At 56.0% G+C, this 19,268-nt stretch overlaps 1 protein-coding gene across 2 annotated transcripts; it reads left to right on the forward strand.

Annotated features, from left to right (window-relative positions):
- On the forward strand, positions 1 to 19,165 carry VILL (villin like). 2 transcript variants are annotated; one of them, XM_014790577.2, is made up of 20 exons: positions 1 to 50; positions 5,211 to 5,277; positions 5,440 to 5,514; positions 5,798 to 6,003; positions 7,346 to 7,454; positions 8,683 to 8,793; positions 9,087 to 9,286; positions 9,680 to 9,758; positions 9,859 to 9,957; positions 10,684 to 10,822; positions 11,147 to 11,247; positions 13,260 to 13,397; positions 13,502 to 13,660; positions 14,172 to 14,351; positions 14,933 to 15,078; positions 16,092 to 16,236; positions 17,626 to 17,811; positions 18,007 to 18,078; positions 18,282 to 18,635; positions 18,894 to 19,165. In XM_014790577.2, the coding sequence occupies exons 2-20, from the start codon at positions 5,212 to 5,214 to the stop codon at positions 19,005 to 19,007; spliced, it is 2,679 nt and encodes an 892-aa protein (XP_014646063.1). In that variant the 5' UTR covers positions 1 to 50; position 5,211; the 3' UTR covers positions 19,008 to 19,165. The 2 variants fall into 2 exon arrangements, with proteins under 2 accessions (XP_014646063.1, XP_087286843.1); XM_087430717.1 differs by having other exon boundaries at positions 18,282 to 18,986.
- The last annotated feature ends 103 nt before the right edge of the window (positions 19,166 to 19,268 follow it).

Below are 19,268 nucleotides of genomic sequence, written 5' to 3' on the forward strand. Positions count from 1 at the left end.
GGCCCAGCACTGCCCACAGGCAGGGTGAAGGTGCGAGCAGTTTCCAGCAGGTAGGCCTGGCAGGGAGGGGGCACAGGGTACAGGTGGGCAGGGAGGGGGCGCTGGGAACCGGGTGGGGAGGGACTGTTCCAAGTCAGGAGTGTACAGCGTGGGTTATGGGTTACAGGGCTCAGGGTTGCTGACGGGCTGGCGGAATTGGAGGCAGCGAGCAGCTCAAGTGAGAACACCGGTGGGGGCAGGGAGGCTGTGGCCAGAGCGACCCACGGGGAAGAAAGGGGCAGATTTTGTACTCGGATGGGGGTCTCTGTCACCCACAGAGTCGGTACACCGGGGGCCCAGACCCTGCCCTCCCTCCTCCCACTCCAGCCGGCAGCGCTCCTCCCTGCTTCCTGGAAGTGAGGCAAAGTAACCTCAGGGCCCGCCCCTTCAGAGGTGCCTCGGGAGGAGGAAACTGTGCACCTGGGGGGATAGAGGGGTGCCAGAGGAGGGAGGGGCGCCTGGGTAAAGAGAGGGGGCACATGGGGAAAGGAGGGGGCTCTAGGGGAAATAAGGGGAGTCTGGAGGAGGAAGGGAGCACTTGTGGGGAGGAGAACCTAGGGGAGGGAAGAGAAGACAGGGGTAGAGAGGATGCATTGGGGGAGGAAAGGGGTGCGGGAGGAGGACGCCCTGGGAAAAGGATGAGGCACTAGGGGAGAGAAGAGGGTGTCTGGAGGAGGATGGGGGACATGAGGTGGGGCAGTCAGAGGAGAGGAGCGGGCACTGGGGAGGGAAGATGCATGGTGAGGAGAATGGGGGTGCCTAGTGGGGAAAGAGGGGCATCTAGGAAAGGAGGGAGGACGGGGGAGAGAATTGTCAGAGGAGGAATTAGGCATCTGGGAGAGAAAGCAGGCCCCAGGTAGAGGGAGCAAGCCCCCAGGGAAACGAAGGGGGCTTCCAGTAGGAGGGAGAGGACACAGGGTGGGGGTCCCCACTCAGGGTAGGTGATGGAAGGGAGTTCCCCAGGGAAAGAGGGGAGATCTGCAGGTAGGAGAGCTTGGTGGGTTAGAGGGGGTGCTCTGGAGAGGCAAGAGCCCCTGAGGGAGAAAGTGACCGCCTAGAGGAAAGAAGGGGGTTCGGGAAGAGAGGGGGCCCCTGCTCTTTGAGCATCCCTTCCCCCATCACCCCAGAACCCGGTTGGAAGACGGTGAACACAGGTTACATGGGGATTAGGGTCTCAGGCACTAGGAGCCTGAGAGTTTGGCTCCCCAGGCTGGACCTGGATATCAGGGCACCCTCCCAGCCCCTTGGGGGTGATGCTGTCCCTGCCCAGTGAAACCAGCCCAGTCCCAACTTTCCGGCCGCCAGTTTGACTTTCCTGCCCCACATGGGGCCCTGGTGACTACTGTGCTGAGGCAAGTCAGTCTTCCTGTCACTCTGACGCTGTTTCCTTCAGCCCATAGTTTGTACCTCTGGTCACTGCCTGCCTGTGCCCTGGTCTCTGTCACTGGTCGCTGCTTCTGCTGATCACTGTAGAATGTCACTATGCCTGTCACTCGTTGTCATCACATTTTCTGTTGCTTGAGACTACCATTACATGGTCACCGTGTCTGCCTGTCACTCATATCACTGTCACACCAACAGGCCATCAACTGCAACAGCAGTTCTGGGTGCAGTTAGAGCACTAGGTGACTCCCTTCTCCATCCACTTTCACTCAGTCGACTCACAAGTCACAGGTGACAGGTTTCATTCCTTCAACAACTATTTGCTGAGTACCTGTTGGCTGTCAGGCAGCTGGGAGCCGGCAGTAAACAAGAAGACAAGCCCCTGGCCTTGGGAATCCTCTGCTCTAGTGAAGGAGACCATACCAATAGCATATGTGGTCTCCAGAGCATGTTCAGAGGGGCTGCAGGCCCCCCCACAGCTCTAAACCCCAGCAGGCCCCACCCCTGCCCAACCTGCTCTGGGCGGCCCCCTCCCCCGCTCCCACCCCCCCACCCTCCATGGCCACCTTGACCCTCTTTGAGAGGGTTGGGTGTTTCCCACAGTGCACTGTGAGCTCACCAGGGCCTGAGCCCAGCCCTTAGGGACCCTGGACAAAGGTGTAAGGAATGCAGGCCACTGTGTCACCTGTCACACTATGCTTTGATTCTGTAACTCTGTATCTCCCCTCCCACCTTGTTTCTCCTGGTCATGCAGGGCCAGCAGAGCCAAGGGTGTTCCTATTGCTGATAAGACACAGTTGGAGTGGAGTGGGGAAGGGAGATGAGTTCACACCACACCAGGGCCACTAGGAGTGAGAAATCAGAAAGAAGTGACTTCTGGGTATATTGAGCAAAGCAGCAGCAAGAAGAAAAAGTTGCACGGGGCCAGCCCCGTGGCTTAGTGGTTAAGTGCACACGCTCCACTACTGGCGGCCTGGGTTCGGATCCTGGGCGCGCACCCACGCACTGCTCGTCCGGCCATGCTGAGGAGGCGTCCCACATACAGCAACTAGAAGGATGTGCAACTATGACATACAACTATCTACTGGGGCTTTGGGGAGAAAAAGGGAAAAAAAAAGGAGGAGGATTGGCAATAGATGTTAGCTCAGGGCCGGTCTTCCTCAGCAAAAAGAGGAGGATTGTCATGGATGTTAGCTCAGGGCTGATCTTCCTCACACACACACAAAAAAAAAGCCACATGTTTAAAAAAAAAAAAGAAGAAAAAGTTGCAACTGGCAGGATTTAGGTTAGATGTAGAAAGAACTTCCGTGGATGAAGGAATGACCAAGCCTCACACAGAGGTTTCTGAAGGAGTGGTAAGGGAAGCCTGGGGTAGTTGAGAGTCACCTGCCAAGATGTAACAAAATCGAGAGCCCCCTTCTCCAAATACCTCTCATTCCACATTTCTTTCTTTGCTGTGCACACTGAGAACCACAGGGCATAAACTCAAGAGAGCCAAGTTGCTGTTTGCAGAGCCTGTGGCTGTTTGCAGGTCTGTGTGTATTAAGAGTTCAGCTCTGTTTCAAGAATTTAAGAGTGCTTATGCCTGATTTATCTGACCCACTCAGGTTACCTAAGCCTGTCACCTGCTGCAGACTCTGTCACAGTCTTCAGAGACAGTCTTGTGCAGAGTCTGCCCTGGGTTTGCAGAACCTTTGTCTTGTCTGCAGAGGCTGTTTGTGTCCTGAGCCTGTGTCTATTTTCAGAGTCTGCCTTTTTTCAGAACCTGAGTCTTTTTAAACTGTCTGTCCCTATTTCCCTGTGTATAAGATTTGCTTTTATGCAAGCTGCCCTGCATGCAGAGCCTATCCCTGTCTACAGAGCTTGTCTGATGTCCTTGTCTGGGACACCCCTTTCTGCCTGAAGACAGTTCCTGTTTGCAAAGCTTTGTCTGTTTTCGGTACCTGTCCCTATCAGCAGAGCCTGTTTCCTCTGCAGTAAGTGCCTCTGTCTCTAGACTATGTCCCTGTTTGCAGAGTCTTTTCCAATTTCAGAGCCTGGTTCTGTCTGCAGGACCTGAGCCCTATATGTACAGTCTAGGACATTTTTCAGGGCCTTGCCTGTTTGCACAGCCTATCTGAATTTCCCTGGATAGACACTGCGTCTGCTTGCAGGATCTATTCCTATGAAAGGTTTATCACTCTCAGGCGTTGCTGTGTCTATCTGGGAGCACCTGTTTCTTTCTGCAGAGCACATCCCTGTTTGCAGAGCCTATGCCTGTGTGCACACTTTATTCCTAATTCCATGTGTACCTGTTAGCAGAGCCTGTCCCAATTTACAGAGCCTCTATCTGTTTCCAGAACTCATCCTTTTCTATAAAGCCTGTCCCTGTTTGCAGAACCCAGGCTCTCTACAGAACCCAGCCATGTCTCAAGATCTTGCCCTTGTCTGGGGCATCTGTGCTTGAACAAAAAGCTGATTTCCCTGCCAGCTCATTTCAGCAAATCCTGCCCTCTCTGAAGAAGTTGTCACTGTTAACAAAGCCTATCTGTTTGCAGAGCCTGTGTGAGCTTACAAAACCTCTTCCTATGTGCAAAGTCTCTGTCTGTAGAGCCCCTGTCTGCAGGGCCTGGATCTCTTTGCATAGCTCATGATTGTTTGCCCAGCTTGTTCCCATCTCCCTGTATGCAGGATTTGAGTCTGTTTCCTGAGGCTGTCCCTGCATGCAGAGCCTGACCATGCCTAGAGAATTTTTGCCTGCTTCAAGAGCCTGCCTCTATCTAGAAAGCATTTCTCTGACTGAAAATGCTGTGCCTATTTGCAGAGCCTTGCCTATCCATGTAGCTGTCTCTGTATCTGCAGAGTCTGTCTCTTATGCACAGAGTCCCTGTCTTAAGGGTCAGTCCCCATCGACATGTGCAAAGCCTTTCCCAGTCTGCAAAGCTCTCCATACCTGCAAAACCTGTGACGGTCTGTAGAGTCTTTCTCAGTGTTCACAATCTTTGCTTATTTGCCTGGCCTGTCTGAATTTCCCTGGATAGAGTCTGTGTCTCTTTGCACAGGCTGTCTTTATACACACAGATCGACCCTGTCTACAGAACTCATTTTTGTCAGGAGAACCTGTGCCTGTTGCATCCCTTTCTTCAGTCTGAGGAAGCTGTTCCTGTTTGCAGAGCCTATGCGTGTATGCAGAGCCTTTCCCTATCTATATAGCCTATCACTCTCTGCAGGTGCCGGATCTCTTTGCATAGCCCATTCCTGACTGTTTGGAAAACCTATGCCTATTTGCAGCTCTGTCCTTGTGCGCAGAGCCTGTCTTTGTCTACAGAATTCAGTCTCATTTCAAGAGCCTGTCCCTGTTTGCAGAGTCTGTCCCTGCCTGCAGAACCTCTTACTAGCAGAACCTCTGCCTGTCTGCATAACCTATCACTGTCCACAGGGACTGTCCCTGACTGCAGATCCTGTGCCTGTCTGCATAGCCTGTTTCTAACTCCCTGTCTGTTGCCAGAGGTTGTCCCTATGTTCAAAGCCTATCCCTGTCCACAGAGCTCAGCTTTGTTTCCAGAACACAACCACAGACGACAGAACAGGTCCCTGTTTGCAAAGCCTCTGTGCCGACGTCTGTGGTACCTGTCCTGGTTTGCTGGCATTTTTGTTTACATAGCTGACCTAATGAAAGGCACATTCTATGACGAAGGTGCTTTGGAGAGCTGTAGGTGGGAAGAGTTCTTGCTTGGAGCCCAGAGTACAGGTGGCCAGGGCCTGAGAACTCTGACTCTTGTTTCCTCCCTCACTCCCGCCTGGCCTAGGATGGACATCAACAAGGGCCTCCCAGCTATCGAGAGCCATAGGGACCTCCACGTGTGGATCATTGAGGTGAGGGGCATGACCAGACAGCAGAGTTGGTGTGCAGTCTCTGAGACTAGGCTTCTTCCAGGCCACCTCCCAGATCAGAGTTCCCTCCCTCAGCCCACCCTAGAGGGTCATGGGTGGGTGGGTGGGTCTCCTGAATTGTCGCTAGACACCCTCCTCTCCTAGAACCTGAAGATGGTGCCAGTACCCGAGCGGGCTTATGGGAACTTCTTTGAGGAACACTGCTACATCGTCCTCCATGTGAGCAGCTGGGGAGTCTGTCTGAGGGGGTGTCATGGCCCAGCTGGGGAGTCTGATGGTGTAGACTGAGCTCTGCCCTGGGAAGAGGCAGGCTGGGAGCCCAAGAATCGCATCCCACAAGGGGGCTGCTGCCTTTGAGGCCTCTTCACCCATCCCTCCCCATTCTCCATCTCCTGCCTGTGGAAGCACCTGCCCAGTCTCTCCAAGACCCTTGGCACATCCTCGACCGGGGCCTTAGCCCTCTCCCCGCATCCCACCCACATAAAGAACACCTGGGCCCTAGGTCCCCCAGAGCCTGAAGGCCACGCAGGGGGCGTCCAGCAACCTGCACTACTGGGTCGGGAAAGAGGCGGGCGCTGACGCGCAGGCCGCGGCGGGCACCTTTGTGCAGCACCTACAGGAGGCGCTGGGTGTTGCCCCTGTGCAGCACCGCGAGGTGCAGGGCCACGAGTCCGACTGTTTCCGCAGCTGCTTCCGCACGGGGATCATGTGAGTTGAGGGGGAAGCAGAGACAGGGGGAGGAGGGGTAGAGGGAAGGGATGGAGGGGTGGGGGGGTGGGGGACAGAGGGGAGGGACAGATTGGTGGGGTGGCTGGGCTGCCTGGTGTGGCTCTCTCCCTCTTCTCTAGTGTGTGGGCTGTTTTGAGGGAAAGCGTAACACCTTTATTGAGATACAAATCACATACTATACAACCCACCCACTTAAAATATACAATTCAGTGATTTAGTATATTCACAGACTTATGCAACCATCACCACAATTTTAGAACATTTCCGTCAGCCCACAAAGAAGCCCCATACCCTTTAAGCAGTCACGCCCCATCTCCCTGCAACCCTCCCTTCCCCCAACCTGTATAGATTTGCCTGTTCTGGACATTTCATATAAATGGAATTAAACACTCCTGATGTATGGATGTGCCACATTTTATGTATTCATCACTTAATGGACATTTGGGTTGTTTTACTAACATTTGTATACAAGTTTTGGGTTTTTCCCCCCTAGTTTTATTGAGATATAATTGACATACGTCACCGTATAAGTTTAAGGTGTGCAGCATAATGGTTTGACTTACCTATGCCGTGAAATGATTACCGCGATAAGTTTAGTTATCTATCATTGTACACAAGTTTTTGTGTGGACATGTTTTTCATTTCTCTTGGGTACGTACCCTGGAGTGGACACCAATGTTGTTTTGAGTTTGCTTTTACGTTACTGTCCCCAGTAGAAATGTATTTTGCTGTAAATTGCTTCAAATATTTATTAAATTAATAACTGCAATATATCAGGTTGAACCACAGGAAACTGCCAATATTCAATCATTTCTATTTCACACAGTTGAACCTAATACATGCATGTGGTATATACCTGGACACACGCACACACGTATACATGCACATACAGAAAACACGCCACCCCTATGTGTGTCCACCTACAGATGGGCACACCTACACACATACATGAATATTCATGTCCACCTACACTCATATATGCTGTTGCCCAAATTCCATACACTCACATCTTTACTCATATGGATAAACACTCATGTCGCACTTGTATACAGGTGCATGTGTGTGTACACAGATAGACAGCTACACACTATGCTCCCGCATATATACATGTACATATACATGCGTGTCCACATATCTACACATGGATAAACAAATGCACACTCCTGCCCCCTCGTGTGTACTCGTGCTTATACACACGTGTTCATATCTCCTTGCACACATGTATTAAACAGGCACGTGCATATCCCTACGTGTGTGTGCATGTGCTCACACCTGCACATGGCAGGGTCTGGTCTTACGTGAGACCCCATGCCCTCCTCAGCTACAGGAAAGGAGGCCTAGCCTCTGCCCTCAAGCACGTGGAGACCAACATGTACAACATCCAGCGACTGCTGCACATCCAAGGGAGGAAGCACGTGTCAGCCACCGAGGTGAGGGCTGCCAGGGATGCCCCTTGACCTCTGGACTCAGCTCAGACTGCGTGTACTGAAGTACAGGGAAGTGTGGGAGGTGACGGGGGAGTGGGAGGAACATGGGCTGTCAGCATTCCCAGATGGCCTGTTGGACGAGGAGAGAGAAGGCAGAGCCAGGCTTCTAGCTCCACCCCCGCCATGGCTCCTCTGACCCTCTGTTTCCTCATCTGTCTCATGGGCATATTAAGAACTTGGGGAGGTGAGGCAGACAAGATGTTCACCTGGCTGGTCCTTGTAAGTGGCACAATAGGGAGTAGCATGATTTGGGGTGGGAGGTGCACAGCCCCACACTCTCATACACATTGTCACTGTCACCCATAGGCACACACACTGTCTCCCACTATTACCCCCGGGGCCACTGTAGTCCACAGAGTGCCCTTGTGCAAATTAGAACAGGGTGTCCCTTGCTTCCATCTATCAGGAAATTAAGGGAAAATACTGATCTCGTTAGAATGGGACACTTTGCTGCCTTCTGGCAGGAATTTGGGGTAATGAACATTCAAGTGTTTGATGTCTCCGATGTGACTGATGACACCTGAGTTGTGCACGTTACTGTCTACATGGTGTGTGGCAGCCCTGTGACTCACAGACAGTCCCACACAGGCTCACACACTGTCACCCACAGTGCAGTGACCATACATCCCTGGTCATGCAGGGACATCATGCAGCCCCAGGTTTTGCCTGTTCTTCTGGCATAATTATTCAGAGTCCCTGCTTCTACTCTCAGAAGTGTCTCTCTTTGGATGATAGCTATCCTAACCCATAGATAACACACTGCCCCCCAAACAGGCACACATACACTGTCACCCATGAGCTCACACACTTGTTCACATCAGATATGCCCCACTTGTTTACACATGTACAGCTACAGACATGCTTTGAGTGAAAAGGGTCACACTCAGTCATGTACACCCTGTGAAATGCAGCAGTACTTACAGTCGCACATGCCTAGAGACCTACCCACAGAGTGACCCTCAAGAGCTCATACAGTTACATAGATGCGTGCCCGCACACCATAATAGTGGTGTCATGGTCACACATACACCCAGTTGCACACAGCTTCATGCACACAAGTGACACACTCGAGCTATGCTCACATAAGTGGGGACAGGCTGTGGTACCCCTCCACCTGAGTGCTGGTGGTATGACACCCTGTCTCCTTCCCTGCCCCTCCTGGCTGTGGCAGGTGGAGCTCTCCTGGAACAGCTTTAATACGGATGACGTCTTCCTGCTGGACCTCGGGAAGGTGATGATCCAGTGGAATGGGCCCAAGACCAGCGTTTCTGAGAAGGCGCGGGTCAGTGTCTGTCTTGGGAACCAAGGGGTGCAGGGCTTGGGGAGAAGGGTGGTCCTCCAGCCACCTGAAGAGGTGGGCTTGGCTCTCTGCTACAACCTGAGAAGCACCTAATGGGTGCAAGCTGAGTCCAGACCCTGCACTGCTGGTGCCCATGGATGCCAGGATAAGGGGATACTTCCCCCTGCCCCCAGCCTCTGCGAGCTGAACATTGACAGGAAGGATCTGGAATAGACTGTCTGAGAGGTGAAGGAGGCATGCTGGGGAAGCCCTGACTGCCAGGTCCTCTCCCACAGGGCCTGGCCCTGACCTGCAGCCTCCAGGACAAGGAGCGTGGTGGTCGTGCACAGATTTGTGTGGTGGATGATGAGGTCAAAGCCACTGACCTCATGCAGATCATGGAAGCTGTGCTGGGCTGCAGAGTGGGCAACCTACACACAGCTGTGCCCAACAAGAGTGTTAACCAGCTGCAGAAGGCCAATGTCCGCCTCTACCAGTGAGCAGACTTTGGGAGTGGGCAGGGTGGGTGGAATAGCCCAGGCCTGCATGTCCATCATTACTGTAGTAACACAGTGTTTCTAGAAAGCCCTCCACAAAAGGCTTATGGGTTTCTGGGGCAGGCCATGTGGGACCTTGGGCCCAGCCTGTACTCTTGCATGGCTGCCTTTCTGAGAAACCCATTGTGTAGACAGGGTGACTGAGGCCCTGAGAGGGCCAGGGAGCTGCCTAAGGCTCCACAGCAAGGCTTCGGTGAACTCAAGACCTCAACTCAGCGCCCCAGCCCCCATGCCTTCTGCCTCCAAGGGGGAGGGGGAGTTGGCAAGGGGGCTGGAGTGGAGCCGGGCCAAGGAGGGGCTGAATTGCCCACATCTGGCTGCCTGTCCCCCAGTGTCTACGAGAAGGGCAAGGACCTGGTGATCCAGGAGTTGGCAACCTCCCCACTGACTCAAGACCTACTGCAGGAGGAGGTGAGGCAGGCCTGGCCCCAGCCACCCATCCATCCCCACCCACCCCACAACCCCAACCCAGTCTAGACTACCTCCTGACCAGCCCCACTCTTTCTCCTAGGACTGCTACATCCTGGACCATGGTGGTTTCAAGATCTACGTGTGGCAGGGATGCATGTCCAGCCTCCAGGAGAAAAAGGCTGCTTTCAGCCGGGCTCTGGTGAGTCTGTGGGGCCCTGAGTCAAAGGGACATAGAGCTGCCTGGGGTTTGAAGGGGGAGGCAGCCCTGCCCTGGGGTCTGAGGGAAGAAATGGCCCTACTCTGAAGGCTAAGCTGGGAGACATCCATGTCCTGGGGTCTGAAAGGGGAGATAGTCCTGCTCCCCGGGGGCTAGGAGATGAACACATCCTGCCCTGGGAGCCCTGTCTGATGGAGGAGGTCATGACCCTGCCCTGGGGTCCAAGCCTGGAGACAAACCGCCCTGAGGGAGATGACACAGCTCAGCCCAGGGGTCTGAGGGGGACCACAGGGCCCCTCTCTGGGGTCAGGGCCATGTAGCCTGCCCTGGGCGCCCTGATGGGGGGAAGACCAGATAGCACCCAAGAAGCCATGTGTAAAAGGACACGGCCCTGCCTTGAGGTCTGAGGAGCCTACCGCACTGGGCGCCCCCTCCTTTTAGAGGAGGGGAGACGGGGCTCTGCCTGGGGTCTGACGGTTGTCATGGCCGGCCCTTCCCGAGGCCCGGACTAAAGGAACCCTGCCTGTCCTCAGGGACCTCGGAGAAGTGGGTAGTGAGTGACGGAGCCAGCTCCTTCAGCGGATCATGAGCTTGGTTAATTAACGCTGCTGAAGGTTCAATGGCCCTGTAGCCCGAGCGGCAGGTCCCCGCGGGTGGAGCGGGGCAGTGGGCCCTCGGGACCCACGCCTGACAGAGCCCACGCCCCAGGGCTTCATCCAGGCCAAGGGCTATCCGGCCTACACCAACGTGGAGGTGGTGAACGACGGCGCCGAGTCCGCCGCGTTCAAGCAGCTCTTCCGGACGTGGTCTAAGGAGCGACGCAGGAACAAGAACCTCAGAAGTGTGGGTGAGCGGGAGGGGCGGGGCCTGCGGGGACGGGGCGGGGCCTGCGGGGGCGGCACGCAGAGCCTCGGCGGGATTGGTGAGCGAATGGGGAGGGGCGGGGCCCTGAGGGCGCGCAGCGGGGCCTGCGGAGAAGGCGCCCAGACCCTCGGCGGGGTGGGTGAGCGGCGGAGGTGGGGCCTTCGGGGCCGGGGCGGGGCCCGCGGGGGGCGGGGCCGGCGCGAGGAGGCACGCAGAACCTTGGCGGGATGGCTGAGCGGGCGGGGCGGGGCTGGCCGGGGCGGGCTCAAGGACACGGCGCCAGTGACACCGTCTGCCTCACCCTCAGGCAAATTGACTCAGTTAAAGCTGGACGTGGGCAAGCTGCACAGCCAGCCAGAGCTAGCGGCCCAGCTTAGGATGGTGGACGACGGCTCCGGGAAGGTTGAGGTGAGGGGCACTGGCTTGGCTGGGGGAAGACGGGCACACAGGGGTTGGCTTTGTCTTCAGGTGAACGGTATGGCTGCTAAAGTGACCCACGTACACCCAGGTGCACATCTGTACACAATCGGAAACACCCAAGGGCATGTGAACATATACACACGACCCCCCTACAGCAGGCTCTTACACATCACTCTCAATCACACACAGCCATGGCCACTCGCTCACATAACACTCATGGCATACAGCACAGTAACACGTGATGCTTAATCGTGACCTTTTGTCATGTATAACACAACCATACATATGATAATACAGACACACATACTCATACCTTGTAACTGCACTTAATCACAGCCAAGTACACAATGCAAGCATATAATTGCACAAACTTTGCATGACACATGATCACAGCCCCACACACCGCACACACAGCCACACACAGTCAGTCACTCATCTGCTTTCAGACCAGTGTTCTGCCAGATGCAGGAGTTGGGGGCCTCCTCCCGGCTCTGTACAAGGCAGGGTTGTATCTTGACTTGTTGACAGGGCCCTTTATTCCTTTGGGCTTCAATTTTTTATCTATAAAATGGGGGCAAAAACTGGGGTCCCATCCGGCCCCAAGGCAGGTGTGGGGATGCTGTGAGATTCTGGGAACAGGACTGCTGGGCCTGCGTGAGGGGTTCTAGTTCTCAAGATAGGTCGACGTCAGAGAAAATACCATTTCTCCGAGGCTGCTTCCTACATTTGGCCTGATGTGGTTGGACAGAGGCCATTAGTGAGGAGAGACTGAGATAAGAGGAGACAAGGCAAGGAGAGAGGTGGGGGGTGGGCAGCAAAGAGAGAGGAAGACAGGGAGGGGGGACAGAGAGAGACAGAGAGAAGAGGGGACTGAGAAAGACGGAGACAGAGAGTGGGGCGGGGAGGAGATGGGACGAATAGCAGGGACAGATGGGGGCACGGGGAGAAGAGAAAGGGGGGATCCGGGAGAGATGGGGTACACAGGGAGAGACAGAGGGGGCAGACAGGGAGCTAGAGAGAAGGAGACAGGAAAACAGAGAGGAGGGCTAGGGAGGGAAGGAAGGGGGCTCTGCCACCCAGGCCCCAGGCACAAAGGCAGGGAGGGGATCCCTCCCAGTGGGTACTGAGTGGACAGGCAGGTGGGGCGGGCAGTGGCCATGGTCGGGAGGCCTGGCTGCCATGTAATTGCCTCTCCTGGGTGGCGTGTGGTCATAGCCTCTCTGCAAAAGGCAGGATTCTGGATGCTCCGGTCTGGAGGAGACCTTCCCCAGAGACAGCTGTCAGGTCTGTGTGAGCACAGGATGCCCAGGCATTGTTTCCTGCCATGTGGAGATGGGCGTTCTATCCCCACCTTATAGGTGGGAAAAACTGAAGCTCCGAAAGGTCTCGCTGCCAACACCAGGCTGACCTGGGATTTGGCCAGGGTCTGCCTGGCTCCAGAGCCCATGCTCACTACCCGTAGGAACAAGAAATCACACTGTTAGTGTGAGGAACTGTTTTCCTTTCAGTCTGTGAATAGGCTTTGTTTTTTAAGTGACATTTGAAAAAAGGAAATTTTTCCAAGAGCCAGCCCAGGCCTGGCTTCTGCCCAGCTTCTGCTGCCTGGGCCTGAGCAGTGAGCAGCTGTGCCAGGACCTGTCTGCCCCTAACCTGGGCTGTGGCTGGTGGGGTCGGGCAGGGGGTGGTGTGTGGCCTCGGCAGTCTCTGGTGTCCTCACCGCTCTTTTGTCCCAGGCACTACACGCCAACTTAGAGTACTGGCTGACAGCAGGCTGGCACAGTGTGGTGGGTCCCAGGGGCCCATGAGGGAAAGGGTCACCTGCAGATCCTTGCACAAGCCCAACACAGAGTGTGGGGTGGGTGCAGTGCTGGGAGCGAGCCCCTTGCCTGCAGAGCTGAGGCATGCCTCGAGGCTGAGGAGAGCTTTCTGGCTGGGCACAGGGTGGGTGGGCTGGTTCAGGTAGAGGAGCCACCTGTGCCCACTGGTCCGCTGTTCCCCAGATGTGGTGCATCCAGGACTCATGCAGGCAACCCATGGATCCCAAGCATCATGGACAGTTGTGTGCAGACAACTGCTACCTTGTACTCTACACATACCAGAAGATGGGCCGTGTCCAGTACATCCTGTACCTATGGCAGGTGCGCCGACCTGAGGGGGTGGTGGGCACCTTCAAGCTCCGGAGCTAAGGATCTGAGAATGGGATCTAAGAGCTGCGCCAGGCCCTCACCACCCCTGCCTACAGGGCCACCAGGCCACCGCACATGAGATAAAGGCCCTGACCTGCAACGCTGAGGAGCTGGACCTCAGGTACCATGGAGCCCTGGTGCAGGAGCATGTGACGATGGGCAGCGAGCCCCCCCACTTCCTCGCCATCCTCAAGGGCCAGCTAGTGGTCTTCCAGGTAGGTGCCACCTTGCTGCTGCAGCCGCAGCCTCACTGGTTCCTCCAAGTGCCCATGGCCCTCACACACATGCTGAGCACCTTCTCTTCAGGCTGGGGACCCGGCTTACCACCCCCTGGGTTCCTGGTGCTTGTCTGAGGCCCAGGACCCCCAAGGGTGACCCCTGCCTGAGTTTCTTCTCTCGGTCCCGAGAGCCAGCCACAAAGCAGGAGACAGGTGAGGAAGTTGAACTGAAAGGGATCCAGGGCCTTGCCTGGGATCACAGATAGGCAAAGCCAGCCCCCACTTTCCATCTTCAAGGCCTGGGGGAACCATGCCGTGACCCCTCGGAGATGGGGTGAGGTGTCCATTTAGAAAGGGCCTGGTTCCCTACCCTAGACTGACGGGCTCCTCACACTCCATACTCAGAGGGTCCAGAAAACAGGGGTGGCTTTAATGAGGGTCCCCCACTGGGACAGGGAGGCGGCCCCCAGGAGCCCTTGCCTCAGCCTGAGGCCCAGCCCTCTTGTAGGGAAACACGGGGCACCATGGGAAGGGGCAGCCAGCATCCACCACGAGGCTCTTCCATGTGCAAGGCACCGACAGCTACAACACCAGGACCACGGAGGTGCCAGCCCGTGCCTCAGCCCTCAACTCCAGTGACATCTTCTTGCTGGTCACAGCTGACATCTGCTATCTCTGGTTTGGGAAGGTACCCCCAGCACTGACCACTTGATTCACACCCAGGGCAGGGGTGCCAGGCAGGGATGGGTCCACTCCACAGGGGCTGCAGACTTTAAGTCCGGCCTCAGAAGGGGCCAGGAGGAGGGCAGGGGGAGAGGCTACAATGTTCCCTCTGGAACCTGGGGGAAGTTACAAAGTGACAGGTGAACCTGGGAGTCCACAGGCCAGAGCTAGGCCAGACCCAGGCTGCCTCCCTTCCTTCCTGCCTTGAGCAGGGAGCATGCCCTTCGCAAGGAAGAGGGCTAGTCCAGTTGGCCGTAGTTTTCTCTGATCTTCAGCATAAATCATGAATGATCCCCAAGGCTGGGAGTCCCCATCCAATGCTCTGGACCTGAAGAGGGTCCCAGTCCCTGTGACCCTGATCAGCTGGGGAAAGGGAGGCTAGGAGGGTGAGGAAGGGAGATCCCTTGCCCACATGTGCCCCACCATCAGCCTAGGCCTCCTGTGACTCAGGCCCAGCTCTCCACAGGCCTCTGTGAGTGGTGGACATGGGGCTGGGGGTGGAGACCTCTCTCCCTGCAGGGCGTGATCCAGCTCTTTGTCTGCCAGGGCTGCAGTGGTGACCAGCGTGAGATGGCACGGATGGTGGTCCCTGTCATCTCCAGGAAGAATGAGGAAACGGTGCTAGAGGGTCAGGAGCCTCCTCACTTCTGGGAGGCCCTGGGAGGCCGGGCTCCCTACCCCAGCGACAAGAGGTGACAGGGTTGGGAGGATGGTGTTCTCCTTACACAGAGGCAGAGACTGAGGCTGAAAGAGTGGGTGACTAATTAAGGGTCATACAAAGATCTGAAGAGGCCAGACTAGAACTGAGGACTCTTGGCTTCCCACCCCAGGGCTCCCAGGAACACAGCCCCTCTGCTTCACTCCCAGCCCTGGATACTTTGGATCAGGAAGATGCTAGGGAGAGCAGTGCAGTGGCGCCCTCTGCTGGCTGAATGTGCTCCCTGCATTGTCCCAGTTCTGGACCATCCCACTGGCAGAGGCTTCCCAACCTCAGTCCCCAGGGTTGGTGGCGCCCAGTGTGTGTGTGTGTGTATGTGTGTAGTGTAATATGACATGTGGGTAAACAGCATGTGTGGAGTGTGCAAGAACTGTGTATGTGTGTGGTCTATAAATGGACAAGGGTGTATATCTGAAGGTGGGGCAGAGTGAGGCCTCAAAGGGAGGAGGGAGCTGAGTCCAGGGCTGCTCTGCCTGTGGGGCCTGGTTTACGCACTGCACTCCCCCCAAGTCTGCTGAGCTCCTAAGTACTACTGTCCCCCTCTCTTAGCCTAGCTTCCCTCCTCCCACCTTGGGCCTGTGGCCAGGCTCCCAGCCAGGGGTGGGAGCAGCAGCTCCTCCCGCCCAGTGAGGGCAGGGCTCCAGCTCAGGCTTGCCCCACTAAGTCGGCCATCCCCTTCCCAGTGCCCGCCCACTCCTGGGAAAATTCATGGGGCAGCTGTGCCACAGCTGGCTGGGTCTAGAGAGATCACCTAATCTGCTTTCCCCACTGACAGACAAAGACACTGAGGCCTAGAGAGGAGCAGGGCATTTCTGGAGTGAATTATGGGATGGGTGGAGCTCAGAGGAGGGCCCATGCCTCCTACTCCCAGAGAAGTTGTTTCCCAGCTCCTGGGGTAGGGGTCCTGGCTGAGGACTAGCTAGGCCCAGGCTGGTGAGAGACAAGGGCTCTTTGCGCCCCTCATGGCCTCGTGCTCACACTGGCCAGGCTCCCCGAGGACATCTCCAGCTTCCAGCCACGACTCTTTGAGTGCTCCAGCCAGATGGGCCACCTGGTCCTCACGGAAGTCGTGTTCTTTAGCCAAGAGGACCTGGATAAGTATGACATCATGTTGCTGGACACCTGGCAGGAGGTGAGGCAGCCACCCCTGCCCGGCTGGAGCATGAATGGAGTGTGTCTGTATATGTGTAACTGGGTGTGAGTGTGTGTGATTTTGTGTGTTTCTAGCCATATGACTGCATGTAAGGCTGTGGGTGAGTCTGTGACTGTGTGTGACATTGTGACACTGTAACTGTGTGACCGTGGATGAGTCTGTGTCACAGTGAGGCTGCAGGGCACTGTGACTGTGTGTCTGGGACTCGTGTATGACAGTGACCAGTTTTGTAGTTGTGTGTAACTCCATGTGCCTTACGATGGTATGTGTGATTCCAGGCAACTGAGTGCCTGTGGCTGACATGTGTCAGTGTTGAGTGGGCGACTGACCGCATGTGTATGTGTCATACATGTGGCTGTGGTCAAATAACTGGCTGTAACTGGCCAGACCAGCTATAACTGGTGAGACTGTGTGAGAAAGAGAGACTATGTAACTGGCTGCAGGTGTGAGACACTGAGTGACTGTGTTTGTGTGGCTGGGTAATTATGTTTCTGTGCGGTTTTTCAGGCTGGGTGTGTGTGACTGTGATTGGGTGTGATTGTGTTTATGTGTGACTGTGGGTGGCTGTGATTTGCTGTCTGCCTGTGTGGCGATGGATGTGTGCGTGTCTGCATCATTGTGTCTGTGACACTATGTGAGTGTGCTGATGAGGCTTGTGAGCTCCCATCTCAGAGTGAAACCAAAGCCCTTACCACAGCCCTGTGTGACCTGGTGGCCCTGACTCTGGCCCAGTTTGCTTCCCTTCTTCCCCTTACTTGCTGTGCTCCAACCACAATGGTCTCCCTGCTGCTCCTGGAACACGCCAGAACACTCAGGGCTTTTGGATTGGTTGTTTCTTCTTGTTAGAACACTTCCTGCCCAGGCACACATGTGACTTGCTCCCTTACCTCCCTCAGATCTTGACTCAAATGTCATTTTCTCGGTAAGGCTCTTCCTGACTCTAATTTAAAATTACAATATCCCACCACCACCACACTTCTTATCTTCTTTCCCTGCCTTATTTTTCTCCAACTCATATACTACATATTTTACTTATTTTCCTGTCTACCCCAATAAAATGAAAGCTCTACAAGGGTAGGGATTTTTGTCTATTTTTTTCATTGTCAAATCCCCAATGCCTAAAACAGTGCCTGGGACACAGTAGGTGCTCCATAAATGCATGTGGATTGAGTGCATACACGCATACCTGTGACCTTCTGGCGTGTTTATGGTGTGTGGGTGTGGTGGCCAGCCTGCTGGGTGTGTCTGGCTGGCTGGGATGGTGTGTGAGGGGCTCTGAGACCATCTGATAGACAGAGGTGGGAGGCAAGTGGTCAGCTCCGGGCAGCCCTTCCACCTGCCCAAGGCCAGGCGCCCTCTGTGGCCCAGATCTTCCTGTGGCTTGGGGAAGCTGCAAGCGAGTGGAAGAAGGAGGCGGTGCCCTGGGGCCAGGAGTACCTGAAGACCCATCCGGCAGGGAGGAGCCCATCCACACCCATCGTGCTGGTCAAGCAGGGCCATGAGCCTCCCACCTTCACTGGATGGTTCCTCACCTGGGACCCGTACAAGTGGATGGTGAGAGAGGCCTGAGCCCCGCAGCCCCACCCTCATCTGGGGGAGAGGGGCCTGCCCTGGGCAGACTGAGAGGAGTCATCGCCCTGCCTGGGGTCCTCTAGTGTGGGTGGGGGAGGCCTACTCTTGTCCTCAGGCCCCCTCCCGGGTCCCACTGGTGCCCCTCCATCCTGCCCCTGGCCTGATTCTTGCCCCCAGAACAACCAGTCCTATGAGGAGGTGGTGGAGGGCAGCCTGGGAGCGACATCTGCCGTCTCTGAGATAACAGCAGTGAGTATCAGGGCCTCCTGGGCTTCCCCCGGGGGTCTGGGGCTCCGTCAGTGTGGTCCAGATGGGCAGATGGGCAGGGAAAGAGCCAGGCCCTGGTAGGAGGCAGGGGCTGCAGCTGGCGGCAAGAGGGCCAATGGGCCGTGTGGCCTCTCTGTGGGGGCCTATTCCCCATCCTCCCCAGCCTAAGTCCCCTCTCCGGACAGGAAGTCAAAAACTTCCAGCTGTCCAGATGGCCAAGCAATGGCAGGGCAGGCCCCTTGGCCCTACAAGCCCTCAAGGGCTCCCAGGACAGCTCAAAGAATGAGCTGGAGCTAGGCCCCAAGGCGGGCAGCAGCAGCAGCAGTGCCAGCACTAGGACCAGCACCAGCACTAGGACCAGCACCAGCACCAGCACTAGGACCAGCACCAGCACCAGCACTAGGACCAGCACCAGCTCCAGCACCAGCAGCTACCATAGCAGCCCCAGATCCAGGATCAACGGGAGCCTGCCTCGAGAACAGCTGATGCACCAGGCCGCTGAGGACCTGCCAGATGGCGTGGACCCAGCCCACAAAGAGGTGGATGCCCGAGACTCCCTGCCACTCACTGCCCCAGCACTAATGCATCTAAAACTGAGCTGGAGCTGCCCAGGGTGTGACCCACTGATGATGGGCAAGGGGCAGGCTGCCTGGGGAGATGTGGGTTCCAGATGGGGTGATGGGCAGAGAGATGTGGGAGAGCCTTGAGCCCTGGGTGACACCTCTGGGTGAGTGGGACACATTCTAGGCTCAGTTGACACCCTTCTCCTGCAACCACACCCCTACTTCCCTACCCAGTTCTATCTCTCAGACTCTGACTTCCAAGATATCTTTGGGAGGTCCAAGGAAGAATTCTACAGCATGGCCAAGTGGAAGCAGCAGCAGGAGAAAAAGCAGCTTGGCTTCTTCTGAACCCAGGCTCTGCCAGTGCCCCCTACAGGGCCAAGACCCCCCCCCCACAGGGACCTCCTCCGCACATACCTGAGCCCCTGGAGAGACCCTGCTGGCACTCCCTACTCAGAGACTCCTGGGTCGCCCCACTACTTGTCAATAAAAGCTTGTGGCCCTCACAGGTGTGATGTGTGGGCTTTCAAGTCTGGATCACTCAAGTCTACCTCTGGGGGAAGGGGCCTCTGGGGCTGGAGCTGGAGGGCGTGGAGGGCGTGGTCTGTG

This window comes from Ceratotherium simum, chromosome 5, assembly GCF_057802395.1.
Source record: "Ceratotherium simum simum isolate JZ-2026a chromosome 5, ASM5780239v1, whole genome shotgun sequence".
Classification (NCBI taxonomy): Eukaryota; Metazoa; Chordata; class Mammalia; order Perissodactyla; family Rhinocerotidae; genus Ceratotherium; species Ceratotherium simum.

Excerpts from the sequence above, each read along its gene's own strand:
- VILL (XM_087430717.1), top strand. The coding sequence starts at position 5,212 with ATGGACATCAACAAGGGCCTCCCAGCTATCGAGAGCCATAGGGACCTC. Across the intron at positions 5,515-5,797 it reads ACTGCTACATCGTCCTCCAT|GTCCCCCAGAGCCTGAAGGC; the intron begins GTGAGCAGCTGG and ends CCTGGGCCCTAG. Across the intron at positions 6,004-7,345 it reads TGCTTCCGCACGGGGATCAT|CTACAGGAAAGGAGGCCTAG; the intron begins GTGAGTTGAGGG and ends TGCCCTCCTCAG.